Source organism: Sparus aurata, chromosome 3, assembly GCF_900880675.1.
Source record: "Sparus aurata chromosome 3, fSpaAur1.1, whole genome shotgun sequence".
In the NCBI taxonomy this organism is placed as follows: domain Eukaryota; kingdom Metazoa; phylum Chordata; class Actinopteri; order Spariformes; family Sparidae; genus Sparus; species Sparus aurata.
Window position 1 is genome coordinate 15,506,156 of NC_044189.1, and position 26,787 is coordinate 15,532,942.

The window sequence follows — 26,787 nt, forward strand, 5'->3', positions numbered from 1 at the left end:
GCATTACAACACCGTTAAATTTTGTTTTTGGTAAATTCTACAATGAATACTTGGAAAACCTCCGGGCTTGAGGATGTTGGGGATTTTTGAATAGGAGCTGAAACAGTTACTCGAGTAACTCGATTACAAAAAAATGGCCGAAGCAAAATCTCTGCCTCCAGGCTTCGTTTAATTCCTATCAACCGCGTCATGTGGCCTGCTTGGCTCAGGGATAATTTTTCCACACGGACTGTTATGGCCGACACACATTCACCATGTGAATCGTGTCGCCAACACAAGGTAACGTAAACATTGATGATAGCTAATTTAACGTAGCCTGGTCATACCGACATCATGCTGCAGCCTGTACAAATACCATATGTTCTAACTAGCGATGCTAGGCTAGCTCGTGTCGGCGATACTTGGTGAGCTGGTGTTGACAGCTGGATTTCGGTTCAGATGTTGAATCATTGTTGACGTGCTGTTGTGGTACGACAGTTCCACTTTGCAGTACACACATTGCACCTCGTTATCTTCTTTTTTAGGTGTAAAATGATCCTAAACTTTGGACATTCTGTCTTTTACGGACAGTTTCTAGACTCTCCGCATCGCGCTAACTCAATTCTGAACTTAGTGGTGTGTGTCCGCCATAACAGTCCGTGTGGAAACATGATTCCTGAGCGAAGCAGGCCACATGACGCGGGTAACGGGAATTAAACGAAGCCTCGGGGCTGAGATTTAGCTTGGACCATTTTTTGTAATCGAATTATTCGGGTTACTCGAGTAATCGTTTCAGCTCAAGTCTGCAAACGACGCTTAGGTAGGTGCTATGTGTCAAAGTAACAGCCACATGGATGGCAGGTCCCAAGGTGTCCCAGCAGAACATTGCCCAAAGCATCGGACCTTCTTCCACCACTGCTCCGTGGTCCAGTTCTGATGCTCATGTGCCCATTGTTGGCGCTTTTAGCGGTGGATAGGGCTATGCAGCCCCATACGCAACAAACTGCGATGCACTGTGTATTCGGGCACCTTTCTATCAGAACCAGCCTTAACTTCTTCAGCAATTTGAGCAACAGTAGTTCGTCTGTCGGATCGGACCACACGGGCCAGGCTTCGCTTCCCACGTGCATCAGTGAGCTTTGGCCGTCCATGACCCTGTCGCCGGTTCATCTTTCTTCCTTTAACTTGACACCCATCTGTGGTTGTAAAACCTTCTTTTTGGTGGGGCCTTGAGTTAAGTTATGTAACAGTTAATAATTGTCCAAAACACAATGTCCCCTTAGTAACGCTTCAGTATTTTAACATGTTTTTAAATTTTTTCCTGCCTCTAACACATTAACTTTGAGGACATCATGTCCACTTGCCGCCTAATATACAGGTGCCATAATGAGTTATTCACTTCACCTGTCAGTGGTCATTATGTTATGCTTGCTCTATGGTGAGAGAAAGAGAGAGGGATTATTCCCTGGGTGTTGCTTTAAATGCCGTCCGGCCAATCAATGCTCCCGCGGCGAGAATAAGACAGCTCCTGAGAGGACTCTGGACGTGGATTGTGGCACGCCAGTGTTCATAGATATGTCTAGGTTTGCTGTGCTCTTACTGTGTATCTCGTCAATCCGGACGGAACCCACCGAAGAATACAGGAACATGACTGCTGCTGCTAATGGCCGCTTCATGTATTTCGCCTTTGGAAGCAACTTGTTGAAGGAAAGGCTGCAGCTGGCGAACCCCTCGGCGATATTCTGCTCTACCGGCAGACTGAAGGTAACCAATTACACCCGGCACCTGTGATATGCGTTATTATCGATGTGACGTTCAGGACATATGGAAACCCGGATAGCAATGAGCTAACAAGCTCCCGTCCGTACAGACCGGCTGTAAATGTATTATTAATTAATTATGTTACACAGTTACATGTTTGAAAATAAAATCCTTTTCAAGTGGAAACCGTTTTTTCAGTCGTTCCCCTTATTTTATTTTACATACTTATACAGCATTGGCTAGCTCACGTAGTTATCTTAATGCCCGTGAATGAAACGCAGTGTTGCTAAGGGAAACTGACTAGCTAGCGTTAACTAACCAGTTGTGACCGCTGTTCGTAGACTATAATATATTGTATTGCTAGTTGTGGTAACACGGCCACGGATTACATTCCGGTATTAAATTTGGGTGACGACCGGTTTTTCTTGGGACAACTCAAAACGGTACAAATAGTAATTTAACTTAAGTCATAACTGGTAATTTCTCATGACCCACCCAACTCTGCCTCTGATTGGCTAGTACTCATTGCCTTCGTTAGTTTGATTGGTTAGATATGCTACGGTGTCATGGTACGCCAATCAGAGGCGGGCCATGCCTTGGCCGACCTGGTAGAAACATATCTCGGTCTGTAGCAGGTGTTTTAGCCTTATTTGGTGCGCCATCACGTCCTGTGACAATACAACCGACGCATATTATTATTATTGTTCAGTCGTATACATGTGCTTCTTGGTGAAGTGGTTTAATGATTCATTGAAATACGTTATTCCATTAATGAAAACATGACTTTGGACCGGGTCCATTATATTCACATACGAGTCCACAGAAATGACCTCACAACCAGCTGCAACAACAGTGGCCCAGGAGGCTCAATGGGGACTCTGCTGGATACACTAACATGACACCCTTTTTTTACGTCACAGTGGAATAAAAGGCATGTTGTTTAAAATACACAGCACCTCTTCACCTTTTGTCTCGCACCCCCATCACCACCCCCTGTATGTTTTGTTTATGTGTGTGTACAGAACTATGCATTGAACTTTGGCCTGTGGGAGAAACATGCACAGAGCACTTGGCATGGTGGAGTGGCCACCATCGAGTCCCATCCAGGCGCAGAAGTATGGGGGGTCATCTGGACTTTGAGCAACGAGCACCTCAATAGCCTAGACAAGTGAGACACATTAACACACCACTGTTTCAGTTCAGTTCAGCAGGTAATATGTTTAATTTTAACCAACACAGTATGGCTCATCTTTCTGTGTCCTCAGCCAGGAAGGGGTGAGCCGGGGAATGTACTCTCCTCTGGAGGTTTCAGTGGAGACTGATAACGGACCGATGCTCTGCAGAACTTACCAGATGAACAACTTCCACGCCTGTCCTCCGTCTCCCCAGTACAAACAGGTGTGTGCGCGTAAACACAGATAACAGGTCCAAATACAACACACTTGGAGCTGTTCTATGGTCATAAGGAAACCACTTCTCAGGTCCAGTGTTTCGTGGCAAAATCAAAATGTCAATTTCAATGTTTCTCTCCCTCTGTGTTTCATACAAGGTGGTGTGTCTGGGTGCAGAGCAGAATGGACTCCCTGCGGAGTACCTGAAGAGGCTTGAGGCCATTCAAACCAACAATTACAGTGGCCCCACGATCCTCGATCAAATTAAACCAGCTATGAAGCAGTAGAGATGAAAAGTTTGCATTACTGACTTTGGGAAAAATCAGTTGATCGAACAGCCACACCACACGTTTCACAGAGAAAAAACAAGATAAAATACTGAAGAGTTACTGAGGGGACCTTGTGTTTAAGACGATTATTATTAGTCACATAACTTAACTCAAGGCCCCGCCAAAAAAGAAGCTTCACAACCACAGATGGGTGACAAGTTAAAGGAACAAAGCGTCCGAATGAGAGTCAGGCCTCCAGGAGCCACGGCATCAATGCTCTTTGCACAGTCCCTCATTCATTTTTACAGTGTGTATTCAATTAGGTTAAGCTTTTAACTAAACTCTAAAAGCTTTTAACACTAAATAAAAGGCTAAAATATTGCTTAAATATGAACACTTTCTTTCCCTCTTTCAATGATTGTTTGTCATGGTTGTTTGTCGATATTTGCCTCGAGCTGGTATCAAAGTGTTTAACTATGCACCTTATCTCTTATAAGCCTAACAAGGGACACAAAGTAGCTATGGCTACAAGTCCTTTATACATTGCATCAGTTGGCATTTAAAACATTTTTTAAGTATATATTTCATCCCTGGCAAATAAACTAATATAATAAAATGTATCTCTTTTGTAAGGCAGTATAACACAGTATAGTATTTAGTATAGCAGATACAAATACTGACATAGAACAGGATCAGAGTCACTAAACAGACCGTAAGATGAAAGTTGATATTATTTGGTGTTGTGATGATAAACCTTGGTGCACTGAAGCATCTGCATTTGATTTCTCTACTCCGTTACTGAGGTTTTTCCTTTAAATTGTCCCATCTGTAGTTTTAGGATGATAAAGACACATTCCCACAATGAAAATTCTGTCATTATCTAGTGACCCTCGTGCTGATGGAACGTCAGATGAAGTGTTGTAGTCCACCAAACAGCATTGCAGCATTCACTTTTTCGCATCAATTCGGGATCTCAGGGCTTCAGGAAAGTTGGATGATGTTGGAAAAGCTGCAGAGACATATTTATTCATTTAATAATTATCCGGCTGTTTTGTCGCTTTCAAGACTGAGAATGTGAGCATTTGAGAATGTTGCAATGCCATTTTGCTGTGAATTAAGAATTAAAAACGTCTGGGTGAACTTATCCTTTTAGGTCAAGGCTGAAGGACTCCTACTCTGATGTGGAAGTGATTTGGCACCTCTGTGTGACCAGAAGTTAGTTGCGCTTAATGATGAGATGTTTCGCTGCACCTGACACACAACTTTTCTCCATATTTTAGAGCTGCTATCAAGCAATTAATTTGAGTTGCTGACAAGTGTGTTAAAGAATCATAACACTGTATGCCAGAATGTATGTGGCAGTTGGGAAATGATTTAATAGATTTTTTTTTTCTCAGGGGAATATTAAACACTGATGAAACACCTGTATGACTTTTATTGAACTGCCTTTATTTTTAATAAGACTTTGACTGCTGATAAAGGAGGATGGTGTGGAGGGAGGTTTTGACTGCCATTCGAGGTCATTCAGTTACACATGAAATAAAACATACCTTGGGGTGCTTTCCGGTGAATCGATTTAAAGGTAAAGTCTTTATTACAAAATGAAAAATAAAAATGAATGAACAGTTTACGTAAAAGGAAACCACTTTATTTTTTACAACACAGTGGCCTTGGACAGAATGAGAATTTGTATCCCTCCTAATATTTTTGATCCTCTAGGAATTATAGAAAATACATGTATAGTACAAAAAAAAAAACACAGCTGTCAGGAGAACAGAAGATATATATGTTGAACACCCAATAACATGTTTATGTTTTGTTGAATCTCTAGGTAAATTTCCACAAGTCTATGCAAATATGTAGACTTCACAATGGCACAAATCATAATTTCAGCTGACAATAGAACAAAGGCTCATGCAAGCGACATGTTCAGAGATTTAGAATAACCTAGTGTTCATTCAGCAGGGAATTCAGCAAACCTGACAACTCAAACATCTGTAAATTCCGAAGAATTTGGCTTCAAGGTTACATTCACCGAAACAGTCTGCAGAAACTGGTGACCAAGAAATATTTCCTCCTTACACTGTTTATATGTTGAGGGATGGAGTGGTTTGAAAAAAACAAAACAAAAAAACAACAACCAAATAACGGGTGACAAGATAAGCAGTGACACACATAGGTCCAAATATGTAAAACGAACACCAATTCATAAAGAAAACCATAATATAATAATAATAATAATATTATTAATAATAATAATAATAATAATAATAATCAAAGTCTATGGTGAAGTTTGCAGACAAGCAATGATGTAGGAGTTGGAATTTTGTACAAAAGGGTTTAAATAAAAAAGGAGCAGGAGAGACAGGAAGCAGCTACACAGAGCAAATCAGTGCTTAAAATGAAGTAAGTGGCCATTGTTGAATGATTGTAACATCTGTATCTAAAGGAGCTTCACAACATGGCTCTTTGTTTTATGTGAACTCAAATGAAGCACTACCAATGAAGGCTACATCAGTTAACCTCCCTCACACAGGTAACTTGTATGTCAGGAAATGCATTTTATGCACTGCAGGATGAACTTCTCTAGTAACTGTTAACACAAAAGGCCATTATAAGGGTCAAAGGTCATTAAAGTATCTGTTTTATTCTGTTTTTAATTCAGGGACATCTGCATTTGAATTATTAACGGTTTTCAATTTGTTCTATTGTCACACATTTCTGAGTTCATTCCATCGGCCCCACCTGTTTTCCGTCTGCAATGTTCTCAGTTCCACTTTCATCCATCGGTTCTGGTCCAGCCTCACTACCTTCCATCTGCTCTGATGAATCAGCGGATGGCTGCTCCGCAGTATCGGCCGCCTGATACTCTGGGATGCGGAGATTGTGCTTGACTTTGCTCAGTTCCATCATGCTGAAGCCGAGGAGGATGGCGGCCTTGTTCCTCTTGAGACTCTTCATGCACTTACTTCGCTTCTTGCTGAAGTGGGCTGCCAGCTCTGCTTTGGTGAGGGACAGCCTCCTGCACAGTTCGTCAGTCTCGGGTTTAGTTGCGTAGGGGTTCACGTTAAAGTATTTGGAAATGAAGTCCCTGCGCTCCTCGCCGCAGCGGCGTTCCACCGTGGTGGGCTCCAACGCCAGCTTCACTGTAGGGTCGCTCTGCACCACAGGCTCCGGTGGGGGCAGCAACTTCTCCTGCTCTCGCTTCTTGCGCATGGCCGCCCGCTGTTCTCGCTCACGTTTGTTCACCTCAATGACCTCCTTCAGTGCAGCTTCTAGCCTCTTCTTAGACTGCATCTCTGCTGCCGTTTCTGAAGGCGCGGCAGGGGGGGCAGCTGGAACCACACGGGCCGGCGCTAAAGCTTGTTTCACGGTCATCCCTTGTGGCACTTGTAGAAAGTAGAGTCCGGATGGCTGACTGAACTGCTGAGCTGGTTTTGGTGGCTGCTGTGGCGGTGGCGGTGGTGGTGGCGGTGGCGGTGGTGGTGCTGTAAGTTTGGGGGGCGGTGGTTGTTTCGGGGAACACCTGCATCGCTGGATGTGGAGCATAACCGCCTGCTGGGTGACCTTTCCCGTGTACACACCATTACAGTATATGCACTTGAAAGCCTCCGTCTTGAGGATGGCGTGAATGGTGGGTGCTACAAAGTGTTTTTGTTTCAGGTGCTCGAGGTGTTTGGATTCATTCTGAAACTTTTCATTGCAGAAAGGACAGTAGGAGCTGTTGACTTTCACAGGGGCTGGGCAGATCTCTGTCTGGTTGCTGGGCTGCAACTTAAAGAAAATCAGGTCGAGGGAATTGGTGACGAGGGCCAGATTGACCTCAGTGTCACCTAAGACCTCTTTCGGTGCTGTGGTGTGAACATCGAAGTAAGGGAAGAGGATTCCTCCAACGCCTTTTGAGTAGACCCTGTACTTCTGTCTCAAAAAGTCACAGTATGCCTTGCTTGAGGGATTGTGGTGCTTCACATGCTCAGCGAGCTGTTTGATTGAAAAGAACAACGCTGAGCAGTACAAACAGTTCAGGCCATGCAGCAGGTGCTGGAAGACACTTTTTTCTGATAGCAGAATTTTGCACGTTAGACATTTGACAGTTTTATCAGGCATTTTCTTTAAAAATGCTGCTCGTGCCGCCACACTTTCTGACTTGGTTGTATTGGATTTTGTCTGGTGAGCGACCTCTGTGTGCATGTCAAAGACATTTGAAGGAAACAGTTCATTGCAGAGAGGACAGGTAATCCATTTCTTAGTTTGAGGTGAGGTGTTACTTGTTTGCTCAACAGTCTTGAGAGGGGTGCTTGTGCTCTGAGAGACGGGCATTGCTACTTGCAGTGGTGCAAAAGTGTATGTGGGCATGCCATTCATCTTGTTGCCAGTGGGGATCAGGTGACTCAACAGAGACTGGGAAGTCAGCATTGTACCTTGCAGGGCCATTTGGTTTGTTGATGCATTTTGCATAACCACATTAGGCTTGGATATAGCTCCAGGTCCAGCTGCCATGTTGGCCTGCAGTCCTGATGGAAAAAGAAACTGCTGCGCTTGTTGAGTCTGTTGTGGTTGAGCAGAAGCTGGAGTTAATGTCACCGGTGCCTGTTTCAGAGACACATTTGACACTGTGGGGAGCTGGACCATGGATGGTCCTTGGGGCAAAGCACTTCGGAGGGATATCGTAGCACCAGGCTGGAGCAAACCTTTAGCCTCAGCACTAGCTAGCTGCACTAGTGCCGATGCCTGAGGGGGAAGGAACGCTTGGTTGGTTCCAGGGGTACAGATGAGAGTAGTACTGTTTGTAGTTCCTTGCAACTGCTGTAATGCCAACAAAGTCCCAGTAGGTTGGCCATTACTTGGCAAAACCAAGGACTTACTGTTGAACATTTGAGGTTGCTGTGGTTTCGGAGCAATATTCGGGAATGTCACAAACAGGCCATTCCCATTGGGTGTTGATTTAATTGTGTAGTTCTTGTTCTCATAAATCATATGCTGCACTTGTGTGCTGACTGAATAGTGTGATGGCTCAACCAGCATGTGATGCAACATCTGGTCTAGGTTTCCAGTGTTCACCCGGCAAACCTTGCAGCAGTAGATCTTTACAGTTGTGGTGCCTTGAAGGTTCAATCTGTAACCAATATACTGCTCTGCCAAACTGTCCAGGTGCTTGAGAATGATGTGCTTCTTCATGGCAAAGATAGAAGAGGTCGGAAATCCGCATCTTCGACACTGGTACCTCTCATTTCCACGATGGGTGGCGAGAGCACTCTCCCTTGGGGGTGCTAAACTGGTGCTGCCGAGTTTGGTGTGGAAGAACAGTATGTGCCTCTTGACGACCTTGGGGTGGCCGATGAAGAGGCACTGAGAGCAGGATGCCAGTGCGCACATTGACTGTACATAGGCATGACAGCGAGAGACGTGGCTCCTGAAGTTGTAGATGTTTTGCGAGGAGTACTTGCACATGGTGCAGCATAGAGATCGAGATCGATAGGGCCACTGAATAGAAAGAAAAAACACTGTTAGGTTGAAAAACACTCCAATAATCTTTTTTATTAAGATGATTTATTAAAAGCTGTCAACAGGAGTTAAGAATCAAATTTACCTTTTTCTGTTGTCTGCTATTATATCCATACGTGAAATCGAACCACTCAGTTTCCTGAAAGGCCTCGTCTTCATCTGTGTTTTTCTCATCTGAGGCTTTCTCGTCCGAGCTTTTCTCGTTTGCCTTTTTTTGCTTGAGATCCTGCACAGTAAACAACACACAAACAAACTCATGTCAAGTATCTGAAGCAGTGGCACGATGTAAAAAAACATTTCAAGTTCAGCATTCCAACTTGCTTCAAAGTAAATAAAGATTAGCAGTAAAATACGCAAGTTTCAAACAAGAGTTGAGTATGAATTTATTATACACTGCCTGGCCAAAGAAAAAGTCACCATCAGGAGTTAACTTAGCAAATATGTCAGAGCCTTCCATTGGATAATTACTGCGGTGGTTAACAAGCTTCAGCAGGCAACAAGTTATTTAAACATAACCGACACCGTGAGCAGCTTGTAACGGCCGTGTCGGAAAACATATCGTGTGGTCGTGGAAAAAACGTAACTCTGTTTCAGAAGATCAAATTATTGGCCTGTATTGGCCAAAGACAACAATTAAGGCGGTTGCTACTACTTAACTACTGAAATGGGATTAAGAACTGTCCCACGCACAGTTGAAATACGGAACAAGGTTGTTGAAAGACATAAATTGGAGAAAGAGACGAAGTACCTGGTACGAATAATAAAATGTTTAAGGATGAAAAAAGGCATTACAGCGGTATATACCATGACCGAATGGGGGCAGCTGCAGAGTTTTGAAAAGTTAAGGGATAAATTAGGACTAGATGAACATGAACAATATCGATACTGACAGATAAGGGATTAATATGAGAAGGAGATAAAAACTGACACTGATAATGAAGTTACTGATGTGTTTTTGAAAGCCTACGAGGGAGAAAAATTTAAAATAATCTCATCCCTATACATAGGTTTGTTGTCATGCAGGAAGACTTCCTGTTTTTATATCAAAGAAAAATGGGAAAAAGAGTTGAAGGAACAAATAACTGAGGAGGAATGCTTTAATATTTGTAAATCGCAGTGCACGGCCACTAGCTCCAGGAGTTGTAGAGAATTCCACCGGAAATATAGTCAGATTTTTTATACTTTCAAACATTAAGAAGGAAACTGTATGTATCCAGCAACCATGCTGGAGACTATGTGGTCACATAAATGTAGCCCATATGCATATTTTTTGTTCTTGCCAAAAGAAAATAGGATATTGGGAAAAAATATGGTGGGGTTTAAGAACAATAATAGGATACAAGATTCTTGTAAGATACTTTATTTGGGAAATTTGACACAAGATATAATACAAATAAAGGATGAGTATCTTGGTAAAGTTCTGCTATTGGCAAGTAAAAAGTAATAACACGGTTATGGTATAAAGCAGAAACACCGACCGTGGAGCAGTGGGTGAGCACTGTGGAAGAAATATTTGTAATGGAAAAAATTACACAGAAACTGCGATTACAAGAGACACAATTTCAGGAAAAATTGACAGATTATAGAACACAGCAAGAGGACACCATCATCACCTTCGGGCAATAAGGACACTGATATGTGAATAATTGCCTTGTGGAGTGTGTAAAACTTGACACTGTAATGGCTGAAAGAAAATTTCAATAAAAAATAAGTTAAAAAAAACAAAAAAAAGAACTGTCCCATGCATTATTAAAACCTGGAAGGAAGAAATGTGGTTGAAAACAAAAATCCACACACACAATGCAAAGAGAACTGAAGAGATTGGGACTAAACAGCTGTGTAGCCTTCAGAAAACCACTTGTCGGTGAGGCTAATCTGAGAAAAAGAAAGGCTTCAATTTGCTAGGGAGGTCAGCTGACTACATAAGTATACTGAATGACCGGGTTTTTCCAGCAATAGATTTATTTTCTTCCTCGATGGCACGGGCATATTCCAAGATGATAATGCCATGATTCATCTGGCTCAAATTGTGAAAGAGTGGTTAAGGGAGCATGAGACATCATTGTCACACATGGATTGGCCACCACAGCGTCCAGACCTTAACCACACTGAAAATCTTTGGGATGTGCCGATGAATACTTTACGCAGCGGTCCGACTCTCCCTTCATCAGTCCAAGATCTTGGCGAAAAATGCATGCAACTCTGGATGCAAATAAATGCCGTGACACTGCATAAACGTATCAAAACAATGCCACGGCGAATGTAGGCTATGGTCAAACCTAAAGGTGGTCCAGCAAAATATTAGAGTGTGTGACCTTTTTTTGGGGGCCGGGCAGTGTATATGCAGCAACAATTTCAGTAACACAAACATGTGGAAGGTAAACAAAGCAACCCGATTTCACTGTTGTTTCTGCAAGAACCTACACAATTGTCTCCATCTACTTCCACCCCTCAAGGAACTGAAGACCCAGAGGATCGACATTATCTGAGATGAAAATACACCCAAAACAACTGGAAAAAGGTCTTGAGTACTAACCCGTTTACTTTGGACTCCTTTCTCAGTGAGGGCTAGCATTGTAAAAAAGCGGAGAAGCTCAAGGATGCATCATTAGTTCAAACTTGGATCCTGTAAGTTTTGCCATTTTTTCGTTTATTGTAGCATGCTGGAGCAATGTTTTTAAGTATTTCTAAACAGTCTAGAGAAACTGTGTTAGAATGATCTGCATTGAGAGATATTTCATTGCGTGTACAGTAAAATTTAAAAGCGCCTCTATGTATGAGGCAACCATATTCAACAGAAGACACAAACTGCAACTCCAGCACCTTCCTAAAACAACTAAATCTTCATTAAGGCTGGATCAACTGCATTATAATTCGGTGGATGTACCCAAGCGACATGTCTCTCTGTCTCGTATCAACTTTGAATCTAAAAAGATTGCAGATATGGCCCTGAGATGAATCATGTCTTAAGAAAAAAAAAAAAAGTCAGGACCAGCTCCTCAACACTGTACGTACTTCATTTTCATCCCTGTGTGCTCATAGATGCAATGAAGCTGAGAAGTAGTGTTTTGATTTTAATCTTTCCACAAGCTGCAACCAGAGTCCAGAGTAAAATCTCAATAAAACAAATCAGTTTTAGTAGTGAGGTACTTCATCTGTCAAAAACAAACCAAGCGCTGCTTTTATCAATGAGCCATCTGTTTCCTCACCTGTTGCTGTTCATAAATATCCAAATATATGAAAATATCTGACAGATCCAGGTACTTCATCACGTTGATGGATGAAATCCTGCAAATCCAACGTGGCCATAAGGCAGTCCTGCTCACTGATTTGCAACTTTCCCCCAATATCATGGAAAATCAGCACATAATCTGATTAACGTGACCATCATCATAGCACATTCAAATCTGATTTAATGTGTTTTAAAGATGGCTGTATTGAAATGTTTACACCCCAGATTTTAACAAACGTAATCAACCATAAACTGAATTATATTAATTTGAATCAACAATTCGATCAACAGCTGTTAATGTAATGCAGGTTGGACTATTAGCATTTGATCAAGCAAAGAGTTGAAACTTTTGGACAGAAACACTGATTATATTCATAAGTCATCAGGAAGCGTACGTGCATATGCAACAAAACGAGCATAATGCTTTCTTGACTTTTTGAGCTATCCTGAAAAAAAAGTGACCCGCCTTTGAGAACCAAAACAGAGAGTGGATGATTAAGACGGTGGGTCTATTTCAAGCCAACCTATTTTAAGTGAAGTGTGAATTACACTTCTGCATCATCAGTAATTCTCCCGGTTAAAACGTACCTGCAGAAATGTTTGGCAGTCTTCCAGGCCGATCTCACTCAAGATGTTTTTCACTGCCTTGCGTGCCTTTCGGATCTTCTCAATATTTCCAACTGGGAGCTGATACATTCTTCCACACAATCCTCGAAAAAGCAAAGCGAGCAAAAATGAGTTAAATGTAACGGAGCAGAAGCGCAAGCGTTTCTTTTTCAAAACATACAGAAAATACACAAAGTAACTACTGTTTGAGTGAAATACTTTGCAAGCCTGGCGCATGAAATAGAATTCCTTTTAAATTGTCGGTGTTATCTGACCCTTTTGACAGAATAGAACAAATATTATTATTATCATTGCAGTGGACTGTCACTCTAGCACATTAGGAGATATTATATGATATGCAATATTATCCATTCTTTTTGGTTAAAAATCTGGCTTAATTACATAAATTACACCAATACATGTGTGTACAATGGCTTGGGGTATAACAATAAAAACCCCTTTCTCATTTCTACTTATTGAATATACTTTTCATGTATCTGCATATAGGTCTCTGAATCAGATTTATAATATCCAGATCAAATGTCATCAAATCAAAAATAAGGACGGAAGATAGAAATGGCACGTCATTGGTATCTGCCAATAAAAGCCTTAAAAAAAAAATTAACACTGGCATAGACGAACATTGTTGCCATATAACAAGTCAATTGCATGTACTTTTGAATGAGCGTTGTACACCTGCATCCGCCGGTGGGCCATGATGATAGGAGTAGGCATAACAACGTCAAGTCAAGTACGGGAGAGACTAAAAAATGTGTAAAACTACCCAAATTTCCACTCTAAATGTCTTGAAGAATTACAATTGACCCTTCAGTTTGGTTCAGTTAAATAAATTGAAGCGTGTATGACATTAAAAACTATTAAACCATGACAAACTGTACAATGAGTAAGGGATTTACAGATTCAAATTACCTACGGTGTCATATTTGACGCCCGCTTCCTCAAATCATACTAATGACAATACAAGTGTCGGCCCTGCCATAACTTTCTCAAAATATGGATAATAGGTGGGTCAGCAGCAGATTGGCAAGACATGTGAGTCTCAACCAGGAAGCAGCCATTTTAAAATTTGGTGAGTAAGGACAGCCTCCTGCAGTGCACTATGAATCCACTAGAGGAGAATTAGCATGTGCCAGATTCTAGGCCATACATTGTTGTTTTGCTTTTTAACAGTAGGTCTTTCCAGGTAACTGTTGATCATGTGGGAGATGTAGAGATCTCAGAAACTCCTGGGTTTTCTCGATAGGAGAGAAACGGTGCTGGATTAATGGCCTCTTTTTTTCTTTTTACTGCAGCCCAAAATACAGTTGCTTGGTGAAAAGAGTATTTAAATGAAGAAAAGCAAACAGGAAATAGCACATACTGAGAAGAAAGGATGAGGAGGGGGGTGCCTTCTTTTCATTCTTCCCAGTATCTGCCATTTTCAATCACTGCACTTAACTGTGGTAAATTAATGAGTGCTGGATGTAGACCAACAAGCCTGTCATCTGAATCTGTGTAGCAACTGAGTTATTAAACGCCTCAGGTGTCCCATTTTATAATCTAATACTACCAACCCAAACACAACTTGCATGAAGGTTGAATGATGAACTTACTACAGTAAGAACAACGTGGTAACGTGAGTAAACTGCAGCACGGAGATAACATCACTGGATCTCATTATACGCATCATTACATTGTGTCAGGTAATATTTGCAATCCAATTTACATGACCTGACGTGATGAAAGCAGCAGTGTGGATATTATGTCTACTAGCATTGTTGATACACACACAACAACAACAAAATAACAACAACCGTGCAACAGCTGATTTCACTCTGAGTGTCTGACAGTGTGGAGGTCTCCGTATAAATAACACATCGTTTCTAGTCATTTACCAAAGTGAGGAAAACTTTGCTAGTTTAAAGCGTCCATTTTGATTTTTAACCAACCAACTACCGTTGCAAACTAAAACCTGTCCCTTAACTAGCCATCCGTACTGACACTGCTGTGTGTGCAGCGCACACTGGAGTGGTTAAAAAGCCCCGGGTAGCACGCTGACAGCGACAAGCCGGGTTCCCTAATCTGGCCACGCCGCTTCTTCCTACTCGAGGATGCCCGCAGCTTCCTCACAGACATTTACCTCGTCCGATTTTCACCGTGGGTTAACGTTAGTTGTCGCTGTGCCACCTCCGTCAGGGCTAACGCTCCCCACTTCCACCGGCCCTCAACTGTGTGTCGGTAAGCTGCGTCTGCTCCCGGCGCTGCACGCAGATACTCATCCGAGCAGCATCCTCCGTACACACGCACCGCGCTACGAAAACTGTAGTCAAATATGAAGGGTGGTGTTTGCAAACCTCTACCAGAGATAAGTTATTTTTGGTCCAGCTTTTGTCCCTTTCTTCCCCTATTGAGGAAAAAATGGCGCTCAAGTTCAGGATCTGACGTAGCAGCCCTCATTTGCATTTTGCACAAACTGACCAATGGGAGGCCTCTCAGCCTAAAATCTGAAAAACTTTTTATCCTCTCAGCAAGACGATCAGCCATCGCTCCAGAGTGCCCAGGTGATGGCTTTTATAATTGTGTTCCTGAATGTCATGTAATAACTGACTTGTTAATTGGACTTCTGGATTCTACAACAAATAGCTAGGTATGTGGGCGTGGCTACTGCGACCCCCACTGGCAGTCACGTGGTACATGACAGACACTAACCAATGGGCTGTCGAGAAAATGAGCTAAATGGGTGGTCCTTGCGCTGTGACGTCATATCATGCTACTTTTTGAAGCCAATTAAATCGAGGCACCATTTGGATAGGAGAGACAGTGAAACAGATAGGTCAGATGTCTTTTAGCTAGCATAGCATAAAGTTATAACACTGTTTAATATGTTTGACAATGATATTAACTTGAGCGGTTAGCTGCTTCCGCAAAGTAATTTATGACAATTTAGCGAAACGGGAGTTAATGTTTTTGTGCTTATCGATAACTATTTATTTATGAAAAAAAACCAATTTGTTTGGCCTTTCCAACAACAGACATCGTGCTCATGTTTACGCACAATATGTTAACGCACAAGATTTGCAAAATCCTAGCCACCTGTATGAATTACTACCAGTTAATTAACCTCTACGCACTAAGGACATTTTGTTTTGAGAAGAATCGACAGTTCGTCAAAGTGACGATGTGATGTTACTCGTAAAGCTTCTTCGTTGTGACCTTGTGACTTAATATTTTTTGCGTTGCCAATTAACGGTTCCATTTTTTGACCACTGGGACATTCGATTAACTACTACACAGTACCACAAGCGCAGCTGTAAATACACTCCTCACAAACCCACAAAATGTATGCTGTTATCAGCCATTACCAATCCCTCACATAATACACCGTTTTCATATTGGAACTTAACCGCTGGGGAAGTTCAAAGAAATTCTGTCGCAAGATGAAGTTGGATGTTAGATGACTAAACAACGTTGTTGAAAATTTGACTAGCGAGATCCCATCTACCATGTGCCCCTTGGTCCTGCAATGCAAATCAGGATGGACATGATTTTCTGGGCAAACATAGGAGAGTAAAAGTGTCAACATCCATGATGGCTGATGGCTGCGCAGCTGAGTGCACTACAACACTTTTAACCATGGCAGAGCAGTCATAACCTAAAGGTAAGACTGCTAAAGGACTGCCGAGTTGGTTACAACATCTCTAAACTCAAGGGGAGTAGAAAGTGAAGGGGAATTTCTACATTGTGAGATTCCTTTTTAACATAAAGAATACAAGGTCATTCAGATTGAGCAATCAGTGAGCCACCAATCAGAATCAACCACTTCAGTTAACTTCAACTCTCCAGTGCCATTTTCCAATCCACCACGTCAGTGTTGTAAACCCTGTAATCACAAGGTCTATTTGTGCGTGCCGTGGTGTGTTGTATGTTCAGAAGTGTGCGCTTTGCTCCTGGCAGACTCATAGGTTGTCTGCAAGTGTATGTTATCATCATTGCCATCGCTATCAAACACGCCGCGACCATCTCTTCTATCTAACACACCATGCTGTGTGGCAAATGAAAGTGAGTGAATGCTCCACACATCTACCAGTCTTATTGTGAATCACCTCAATTAAATGCTTTACATAAGAGACTTAATTGGAGTAATGTTTCCCTGTCCTCCCCAGGTGGTCTCCTCTCTCACATACAGCACCAAAGACAAGTTTCAGTGGCTGTAATCCATTGTGAAGCAGGGGAACTCAGAGGCTTCACATTGAATATGTTTACATTCCTTTCGGCTTGAGGTTTTAATGATGTTGGGGCTCATGGCTAAAGCTAATTGCTACAATATTTGCCTTTTTGTAAAATATAAATATCAGTACTTAAAAATAAATAAATACAAGCTTAAACAAGCTTCTGAGTGTCTTGTTTCGGGACACACTGATTTTAGTCTCCAGCAAACAGGCCAACCTCGCAACCTGATCTTAATCTTTACCCCTACATTTCTTTACTTAGAGAATTCCAAGATGTGTGGTTAGTTTGAAAGGTGCTCTGGGGAATAGAAAGGGATGGCCATCTGTATTATCAGTATTCCATTTTAAAGGAAAGCAGCAGGAAATCTTAAGTTTTTCTTCCTCCAGCTCAAATTATGTTATGGATGCAAGAATACAATTTTTTTCTTGAACAATTGTTTTGGAAATCATCAAGTGAAACATATGGACTCTAATGTACAGTGGTAAGAGGGTGGCGAGGACACACTGTACATGCTGAGCTCATTACTGATTAGGTAAGTGTTTAGCGTGTATTGTATTTGTCATCAAATTCCAGATCATGCTGGGATTGATTACAAAACAGAGGCGCCTGATTTCAATGATCAAAGCCTCTTTTCTGGCTGAGAATGAAGCTATAATGCTCTGCTGTATACATCTAAACTGAGTATTACAATTTAGATTTAATTTTCTCTCTGGGACACCAAATTCTGTCAACAGAGCATAATTAATCACTGAAATTAATAGATTCATTCATAGGCATCACTGAATTAAAAGCCTTAGCAATTGTGCATCTGAGGTTTCAGCTCATTTCTGCGTTGAGGAGAGCTTTTAAATAAAGTTATGTGGTGGTGTCTGAACATGACGTCTACTGTTTTCAATGGTTACAGCAGGATCTCATTCCTGGCAGCCCTAAATCTGGATTACAGATTGTTTCCAGGACACTGAACTACTGTATAACTAGAGCAAACTCTAGACTCAAAGCAGATCAGATACAAATGGGTTTTAACTCTGTTGGCCGACAGTGAAGATTTTATCAAGAACATGTGTAAGAGTACAAACTGTTCCAAAGATCACACAAACAAAAGAGAGATGATTTCAATCAGAAATGTATTAAATTAATCACTTTCATTACTTTAACAAGCACAATTTACAGTCAAAAACAGGCTATGGTCCATTAGTGCCTTAGACAAGCAAGTAATTAATACATTAGTCATTTGTAACACACGAGGGCAGGATTCTTTAAAACTGCAGTGAAGTCAGGTCATCTTTAATATTATCAGACATGAGACATTTAGCTGTACATGAGATTGTGCATCATTTCCCTCACAACTAAAAAGAGGCATGAGAAAAAGTCTAGCATGTTATTTGTAATCTGCACCGCCTCAGAGAGGTCCGTGTACAAATAACATGTCTTTCACTTGATAGACACAGACATGTAAGTCCACATCTGACAATACAGATCATTTATGTTCGAGCACATTTAGAAAATGCTGGTTTTTCAGATCCCCGCAGAAAAAGGACCAATCCTTTGGTAAGAAACAAACAGGGATCTGAAAAATCAGGGCTGCTTTGATAAATCTCACAGTATTTCTTTATCCTACAAAAGATTTTGTGCATTTTAAACCAGATTAACCTCTTTCTAACAGAGGCAAGGAGTGCATTTGGGTGTATCATGCCTTTTCGAGTAAAGGGAAACCACTGAGGTCACAAATGGCAATCACAGCACACTTAATCCATGTAGCGTTAAAAAACACATCAATATCTTATCAGGAAAACACTGTTAGACGGGCCACAGCATAATACCTGGGCAAAACACACTTAAAGGTGGAGCTTTAAATATGCCCCAGTAATATCTGAATCCAATAAATAAAAATGCATTGAGGTGAGCTGCAGAGAGAGGTTACGTCATTGTCATAATTTCAATCTAAACTATGCAAAGTGAGGGGTCCGAAGTGCAGAATCTGCATGAGGCACTGATTCCTTTTAACACTTCAAAAATCATCTACAGACAAAATGTATTGGTGTTGAACAGACACACGATTTAAACAACTGTCTACAGGTGATTCATAAAGAACATGATTTAAATCAATTGTACAATTTGTAAACTGGATTTGATTAAGGAAACAAACCACCACAAACGTGTTGGGGGGGTCCCATCTCCAAAGAGTCGTCCATTTTGTTGCATAATTTCATTTGAGCTTGGGCTGGAGTTCTTTTGGCTGACAGATCCATCGGCGGGAGGAGCAAAAATGAAGATTTTCCAGATGAAATTTTGAAGACAGTTGAGGTATCAGATAACCAATTTTTCCAAATTTTGAGAGGTAAAAAAAACAGTCAAATTCCTGGAAGAAAAAAGAGGACACTGCATTTCCCAAGGTGGCTGGAATGTTGACCACATTTAGCCCCTTGTCCCAAATACCTCACTGACCCCTCCTCTCACATGGTGAAAGCAGAGGCTAAGGAGGATCTGTGCAATATACTACGGGACAGGGACAGAGGGTAGTTACGCACTGTACTGGACCATGCAGAAATTCTTCATGTCACTGTCCAGTGCCACACCAGCCTCCTGCATTTCGTACCTGTGGGCAACACCAAGCACCGGTGTCAGTTTGACTCTACATGCATCAGATTCTTGTAACATCTGCATTGCTGGCTAACCGTCACTCCATACTCACCAGTCAGAGGTGGAGACAGTGTAGTAGACAGGCAGCTGGGAGGAGTTGAACTCGTCCAGGCCGCACGCTCCCATGTTGGAGAAGAGAAGCCAGTCTCCCACACTGAGCTCAGGCAGCAGGCAGCGCTCCACTACATGGTCCAGCTGGTCCAGTGAAGGGCCCCACAGGCTGCTGGGATACACCGCCTCCTCAGCACACAGGTCATGCTGCAGAGAGGAAACATTGTCATTAAAACATTGATTAGAAATGTCACTGACTGCTCTTACTTCGATCATCCTTCTCCGCTGCACATTAGAATTTGTATTCTGCATGTGAAATGCAAAATAGGAAGACCGATATCAAAAGGATTATAGCCTGCAACTACAGAAGTGATGCACAGTAAAATTAACTGATACATAACCATAATAACACTATATACCTGTGGTTTCTAAAGATGGTACAATTGATACCCCTACCTCGATTACTTATTAGCTAGCAAGCAACCTAAAACTGGCTATCAACTAATATATCTCATCACTACAGGTGTGGACACATCAAAAAAGCCTTGGAAAAGCACATTGCCTGGGCCAAGTATGATACCTCCTATGCGATTTGCACTCAAAAGTTAGGAAAATTTTAACTTTTATGCCAACTGTGACAACTTGTGTATTGCTGGTGACCCATTTCTAACAACTGATAGTTTGTTAGTACCATGAGTCTGTGGTGCACAGAAGGACTTACAACAGCCCTGTTTCAAGTCCTTTCAATATCACTGGCCATCTTTGTTCATTTCCCCTGACCGTCTATAACCGATTGACACATTAGTTAACTACACTTCCAGTCTTACTTAATGTTGTGAAGTTTGTGTCACTTTGAGTTATTTTAAGGTCATGAAGAACCAAACAGTGAAAGAGGAAATGCAACATTAACTACAGCTGGATAGCAAACAACAGGGTTTCTGCAGGCTTGAACAAGTCAAATTTAAGACTTTTTAAGACCTTTTTAAGACCACTTTCAACAATATTTAAGACCTACACGAAGTACGAAAAAGCAAGGAAAAATAAAGTCCCCGAATTACTTTCAAAAATAACATCTATTGCCATTCACAGAGCAACTCAAGCAATTAAGAATGGAGTGTGTCAGTTATTATAGTTTTCAAATTTCATTAATTTTTATTTAGTTTTTTCAGTTTGCTTTTTATTTCAGTTAGTTTGAATTAGTTTAACAAGTGATTAAGTAGCTTTAGTTTAGTCTTTATCTGGGAATTTAATTTATTAACTATAATAACCCTGGTTTTTTCTTTATATATTTATTCATTATTTATTTTGTACACAAACACCAGGATTATTATATGTGCGCGTGCGCACACAAACAAACACACACAAAAACTGTACACACACACGGTGTTCAAGATCCAAAGCACTTCCGATTTCAACGTCAGAGTTGAGATGAAGAAGGGTTGAATGTCACTTGACTACGAGACGTCAGAGTTCGGGTCGAGCAGAAGTGGACGAACTTAGACCGGGAACTGGTGACAAAGGCATACAGAAGTGTGTGATAGTGTGACTTCGCTGGAGACTTTTAGAAGCTAACCGGTGTTTTTCCGATTTTGTGTGGGATACCAGCGCTTTCACACCGAGTGTGCCCAATTTGAGGGTCCTCTTGCAGAGTGTGCACTGCGCTTCAGATTCATTATTAAGTACGGCTTTTAACCAGCTAAATTCTGGATGTTAAAGCCAACACTTTCACGTAGTTGTAGCAGATTCCGCAGTCGAAGTCTTTCCAGAACTGGTGAAGTGTACGGCGATAAATTCTGACCGGACTGTTGGCAAAATGCCACTTACGTTCCTGATACTTCAGACAGAAGTACAACACACGGAGCCGACTGTGAATCTCACCAACACATTTCCCCGAAACAAAAACAAAAAAACAAAAAAAGGCGATGACGGAAGCAGTAAATGTATGTACATATTTAAGACCTAACTAAATGTAATTTAAGACCTATGTGCAAAATATGGATGTATTTAAGACTTTTTAAGGCCTAAAATTGAGATTTTCAAATTTTGGACTTTAAGACTTTTTAAAGACCCCGCGGAAACCCTGAAACAAGTGCTGTGAATACCATTAACCCTTTTGACTACTGTCACACCTTAAGACAACTATGTTGAAATATGTCAGCCTTCTATGAAAACAGCCTTTTTATAGGATACGATTCATTACCTAAAGCAATCCTGATCCTGCTTCCATGATCATAATGCATGTCCCTTTTTCCCTACTGAACTACAGCTGCTATCAGATGCATCATTCAGTCCAAAATGGGGTTGACTCTCTTGGGTGGAGGCCTACTAACCTTGTGCACCGACGGGGCAGCGATGGAGTTTCCCAGAAGCTTGCGGCTGAATGGGCCATAAACACCCTCATTCATGTAGTACAGGAACTCGGTATCTTCATTGTTCTCACCTGTGTAAATACAGTGGGTGACCATGTCAGATATAAAAGCGTACTGGGGACTGGAAATGGGACTTGACCTCTGATGGTTTTGTTATGATTATGCAACACATGAGTAAATAACATGAAACAAATATGACATCATGAACCAGTCTGTCTTTACTAAGACTGCATACAAATATCTGCACATATTCACAGTCAGGGTGCAGAGGCAAAAGGTATTAGTCAGATTTTACTGGACTGCTTATGACAAGAGAACCTTAGAGAATTAAGTATCTCACCTTGAGTCAGGCTGTCCCAGTGGCGGGTCACCACCTTTTTGCCAATCACATTAACAGCCAGGTTGAAAGCTGAGGCCACGTAGAAGCAGCCGGGCTGGGCCAACACTTGCACACCGGACAACGGGCTGAAGTAAGCATCCAACAGCGGCCTGACTGCAGACTCAACCTGCACACACACGGTTACAACAAACATGCATTCAGAGGGCGTTTTCCAGATAAAAGCAAAGATTTGAACTAGTGGTTTATGACCTACCTGTTTGAGCTGAAACTCTGATCCAGTAAATCCACCACCAATATCCAGGATGTTCATGTTAAAGCCCAAATCCACCTGAACAGAAACAGAAAACAGTCAAATGTCACCCTCAATAATGAGGAGAGTATCAAAAAATTAAAAAGGCATGCAAGACAGAAAAACGCTGACTTTAATCTACTAATTTCTAACAATATCATGTAATAATGAAAGCCATTTTCCTACCGCCATCTCAAACACACAGCTGGCATCTGACAGTGCATGGGTGTAGGCCTCTTGCAAGTCTTGGCAGGAGCTAGGGATGTGGAAGGTCACCCCCACCACCTGGACTCCAAGCTCCTTCGCTGCTTCCAACATATGCCGGCAGTTTTTCAGAGAGAAACCGAAGGCCATGCTGGTCTCAGCTGCATGGGCCTGGGTGGTCAACTGCAGCAGCAACCTAGAGAGGTGAATCAAAGCACGAATGAAACATTCATCTAAGTTTGCCATTAACAAAGCCTTTCTTATTTGCCCAAGACGAAAATAATGTACTTAACTATCAAAGGACTAAATGTACCTAAGGAAAACATTTCGCTGCTTAGTTTGATCTCTTACTTTGCATTGGGGTGCAGGCGGGAAATCTTTGACAACTCTGCCTCATTTTCGCACACAAGATGCTGGATGTTGTTCTTGGCAGCGTGCTTGATGTGTGCCAGCTGCTTGCAAACACCAGACAGAATGATGTTTTCTGGTGCCACGCCATGCTCCAACACCAGGCTCACTTCAGCCTAAGGAAAAAGGACACACACACACACACACCACAGAAATCGTGATTTTAAAGTCTAAAAGCCCTCTCAAAACAATCAAAAAGGTGCTAAGTGTGTTGCATAAATAGAAAGGATACCAGTCATCAGATGACTAGTAATCAACTAAGTGCTTGTAATGTAACTGCCCCAAAATTTCAGGTGTTTTCACAAGAGAATGAAGCCCTGTGCAGTTTAAAAGATAAAACAAAGCTACCTGGTTTTTATTCTGTGAAGTTTAAAGCTCACCTTGTTGGCACATACGAAGCCCAGGCCCAAGGAGGCCAGGACCTCGATGACTGCAGGGCTGCTGTTGCTCTTGACTGGGTAGTAGGGTTGCAGCTGTGGCACTGTGTTCTGCCAGCATGCATGCTGACGCATCAGGGCACCGAGGTCTCCCACCACAAACGCCCTCTTCTCCACCTGGGAAGACAAAAGGGGCTGTCAACTGCGTCACCGAGTACTCAAACACCTGATCAAACCACTATGGCTGGCAGTCTATAGGAAAAAATTGCTGATGACACTGTCATCACAGCTATTTGAAGCATTTGGGAAAATTATCCACTGCAACCAGAGGGTGTTTAGAGGCCGGCAAGCTGAACTAACCAGAGCCTGTTCGCAGATGTGTCCATCAATGACATCTTCAAGGGTCACTCCTCCCTCCAGGAGTTCGATAATGTAGCTGGGTTTGTCAGCGAGTCCTTTCATCTCAACCGTATTCCGCTAATCCGACAATCATAAAGAACAGATAAACAAGTCAAGGGGTCACGACTGAGCCAATGGGTTCCTGCCGGTATGCAACAAACTGGAAAAGAAGATGGAGAAAAAAGAAAAGACTGTTAATATCACCACGATGAGTGTTGTTCTTTTTTTAATTACAGCAATTTAACTACACAAATTTAAATACATTGGGTCTTTTTACCGGGGAAAATCAACAGCTACATATGTTTGAATGTAGTCTCTGTGTAGGACACATATCATATTCTGTTTCATGAAACACAGAACTTGAAATGTCTCCATTAATTCATAATCGAAGACAAACGTCTTCTTATTGCTTGTATTAGGATAAGTGTAAACTCCATACACCTCACTTCAGTTTTTATTTAATTCTATTAACTGCCTGTGAAGGTAAAGCCTTACCCAATACAAACATGTTTCAGTTACACCACGCTTTGTATGCCAAGGTCTATCCAGACTTTAATGATCCTGGACTTTGCTACAGTTGTGTTTGTGCAAGTGAGCATGCGTCTTTCTGTGTACAATCAGCCACTTACATGGACAAGTCAGGAGATGGACCTGTCCCGCTATCAGCTAGGATCCCAAGGCGGCTCAGCGTTGAAGTCAAAGTGCTCCCGGTAAAGAGCCGCCCCTAGGCCCCCTGGGTAGCGCTCATACACCTTTACAGAGATCGGGGAGCCCTAAGAGACAAACACACATAAGATCGAATATGAACACAGAAGAAAGGCACCATAAAAAGGAAGAGATGTACCGTGTGTCACAAGTGAGGTCACATGAAATGTTGCGTCTATGGCTGAGCTTGTCAGCCACTTTGATTTGTATGTCAAAGTTTACCCCCATTATCTATGGATTCACATTTATTGACACTTTTATCGAAATTTCACCGACACAATCGATACGTTGAGCCAGTTTACGGGGCTTGTTTACTTTTTGACCCGGAAAAAACCCATTACATAATTTGACTACACTTTAAACACTTGTTCCATATTAGGGGTAGGGGGTTTCACACAAGGTAAAAAAAAACAAACATGATGGGATAGCGAGTAGCGTCACAAGTTGACAAATGAGATATAATTATTGCGATGCGTCACCACAACAAAACAAGAATGCCCTTACCACATAAATGTAATACGGCTCCATTTTATACTAAACATTTAAAAACACTAAAGACAAGCTACATTGCCTACAGGCAACGCCATTGCGAGGAAACGCTCTGCTAAAGAGATTCCTGGCAATGAGAGCTGCTAACGTTGAGCTGGCTGCCGACTGCACGTCGAAGGAAGAAGCTTCTGTTAGCTCTGTATTCTGTTAATATCAGACCAACTAGCCTAAACAATGACACAACACACGAATCAACACCAGACAAAAGCGTTTATATAAACTACTATGTTACCAATACCGTTAGATTTACCATAAGGACATGTCAAAAACACAGAATTCATTGAATCGGTCTGTCATGTGCGGCAAGAAGGCAGAAAGACCAGCCCGCCATGTTACGTCCGCTTGCTGAATCCAAGGAACTCAAACCGAAGTATTTCGCTGTACTTACGTGAGATAACGGCCAGAATGATTTGGAAAATCGTCTTCTCTTTTTCGGCGGAATTTTTAAAGAGTAGTGGGCACAACGATATAAGAAAGAAAGAGGACTGTTTGGGCCATATGTTTAGATGACGGACGAGCGTCGGTTGAGTAGCGTCTTCTCTCTCGGCCGATGGGTGGAGAACTACTGGAGCCGCGCAGGGGAAGTGGAATAGGTAATCAACGGCCAATGGGCGGGGCCTAACGTTCAGTTCCACCAATGATCTTTCCGCATTTTTGAGAACATACCAAATATGTATTTCCGAATATCACAGGCCGCAGTAGAGCTGTGATGTTACATAAGTAGAAACTTTCCGTAGATGGCCACTCGTTTACAGCAAACCAGGCCGGTGCCTCCACTGCTAATGTTTACATGGGTCACACATCTCGTTGTGCGGCTCCAGCTGCTCTGATTTATGTATAGGAGATAGACTCCTTTGCCAAAACACTCACTTTACACAGAGTTGAGTTCCAGCTATACTTAGGCTGCAGTAGCCAGAAGATGTAAAAAAGTACCCAAAAGTCATACATGAGTAACTGCAACAATGTAATGTTGAAACATCACTTCGAAAGTGAAAATTACACAGAGAAGTAGTACTTGAGAAAATGTCTTAAAGTATCTGATATTAAATTAATTACTTAAGAAGAAAAGAGTAATTTTCTAGCAATAAATGTAGTTGAATGTACAAGTAAAGTAAAAAAAAAAAAACCCACATATATTTACATGTAGGTATATACTTTAAAGTATAGGTTTAGCCATGAGGTCTTACATTCAGCATTTTTCTAATTATCAGAATCAGTGTTCTTTTAATCTGATTGCCAGTGTTATAAATCGCGTTAAAAATTCAAATCCACAATCCGCAAAGTAACATGTATTGTGTAAAGTTACACAATACATGGAGTGGAGAGAGAAGTACAGTGTTTCCCTTTGAAATGAAGGGGAGTGGAAGCCTAAAGTAGCACAAAATGGATGTGCCAAAGTAAAGTACAAGTAATTCAAAATCGTACAGTTCTTGAGTAAATGTATTTAGTTAAGATGTCATGTCTGTAACCAGTGGATTAGAAA

At 41.7% G+C, this 26,787-nt stretch overlaps 3 protein-coding genes across 3 annotated transcripts; 1 reads left to right on the top strand and 2 right to left on the bottom strand.

Moving 5' to 3' along the window:
* Positions 1-455: 455 nt before the first annotated feature.
* On the top strand, positions 456-4,824 carry LOC115578732 (gamma-glutamylcyclotransferase-like). The gene is made up of 4 exons (XM_030411843.1): positions 456-1,743; positions 2,763-2,908; positions 3,006-3,138; positions 3,290-4,824. Exons 1-4 carry the CDS (start codon positions 1,366-1,368, stop codon positions 3,416-3,418), a joined length of 786 nt encoding a protein of 261 aa, XP_030267703.1. The 5' UTR covers positions 456-1,365; the 3' UTR covers positions 3,419-4,824.
* A 147-nt stretch (positions 4,825-4,971) lies between these two features.
* Positions 4,972-15,194, bottom strand: adnp2b (ADNP homeobox 2b). Its single transcript, XM_030411842.1, has 4 exons — positions 14,884-15,194; positions 12,726-12,847; positions 8,991-9,131; positions 4,972-8,884 (listed from the first exon to the last, which is right to left on the bottom strand). Exons 2-4 carry the CDS (start codon positions 12,831-12,833, stop codon positions 6,128-6,130), a joined length of 3,006 nt encoding a protein of 1,001 aa, XP_030267702.1. The 5' UTR covers positions 12,834-12,847; positions 14,884-15,194; the 3' UTR covers positions 4,972-6,127.
* A 2,886-nt stretch (positions 15,195-18,080) lies between these two features.
* azin1b (antizyme inhibitor 1b) lies at positions 18,081-25,882 on the bottom strand. The gene is made up of 11 exons (XM_030412376.1): positions 25,693-25,882; positions 24,680-24,823; positions 24,012-24,210; positions 23,655-23,828; positions 23,218-23,390; positions 22,849-23,062; positions 22,627-22,701; positions 22,374-22,539; positions 21,995-22,104; positions 19,666-19,871; positions 18,081-19,569 (listed from the first exon to the last, which is right to left on the bottom strand). The coding sequence occupies exons 3-11, from the start codon at positions 24,111-24,113 to the stop codon at positions 19,494-19,496; spliced, it is 1,296 nt and encodes a 431-aa protein (XP_030268236.1). The 5' UTR covers positions 24,114-24,210; positions 24,680-24,823; positions 25,693-25,882; the 3' UTR covers positions 18,081-19,493.
* Between the last annotated feature and the right edge of the window lie 905 nt (positions 25,883-26,787).

What these genes read in the sequence shown, in the direction of transcription:
- LOC115578732 (XM_030411843.1), top strand. Translation starts at nt 1,366, where the DNA reads ATGAGTTATTCACTTCACCTGTCAGTGGTCATTATGTTATGCTTGCTC. An exon ending in GCTCTACCGGCAGACTGAAG is followed by an intron (nt 1,744 to 2,762) that starts GTAACCAATTAC and finishes GTGTGTGTACAG; the next exon opens with AACTATGCATTGAACTTTGG. An exon ending in CACCTCAATAGCCTAGACAA is followed by an intron (nt 2,909 to 3,005) that starts GTGAGACACATT and finishes CTGTGTCCTCAG; the next exon opens with CCAGGAAGGGGTGAGCCGGG.
- adnp2b (XM_030411842.1), bottom strand. Translation starts at nt 12,833, where the DNA reads ATGTATCAGCTCCCAGTTGGAAATATTGAGAAGATCCGAAAGGCACGC. An exon ending in ACTGCCAAACATTTCTGCAG is followed by an intron (nt 9,132 to 12,725) that starts GTACGTTTTAAC and finishes TTTACTGTGCAG; the next exon opens with GATCTCAAGCAAAAAAAGGC. An exon ending in ATAGCAGACAACAGAAAAAG is followed by an intron (nt 8,885 to 8,990) that starts GTAAATTTGATT and finishes CTTTCTATTCAG; the next exon opens with TGGCCCTATCGATCTCGATC.
- azin1b (XM_030412376.1), bottom strand. Translation starts at nt 24,113, where the DNA reads ATGAAAGGACTCGCTGACAAACCCAGCTACATTATCGAACTCCTGGAG. An exon ending in CAGAGTTTCAGCTCAAACAG is followed by an intron (nt 22,540 to 22,626) that starts GTAGGTCATAAA and finishes GTGTGTGTGCAG; the next exon opens with GTTGAGTCTGCAGTCAGGCC. An exon ending in ACTGTCTCCACCTCTGACTG is followed by an intron (nt 19,570 to 19,665) that starts GTGAGTATGGAG and finishes TGTTGCCCACAG; the next exon opens with GTACGAAATGCAGGAGGCTG.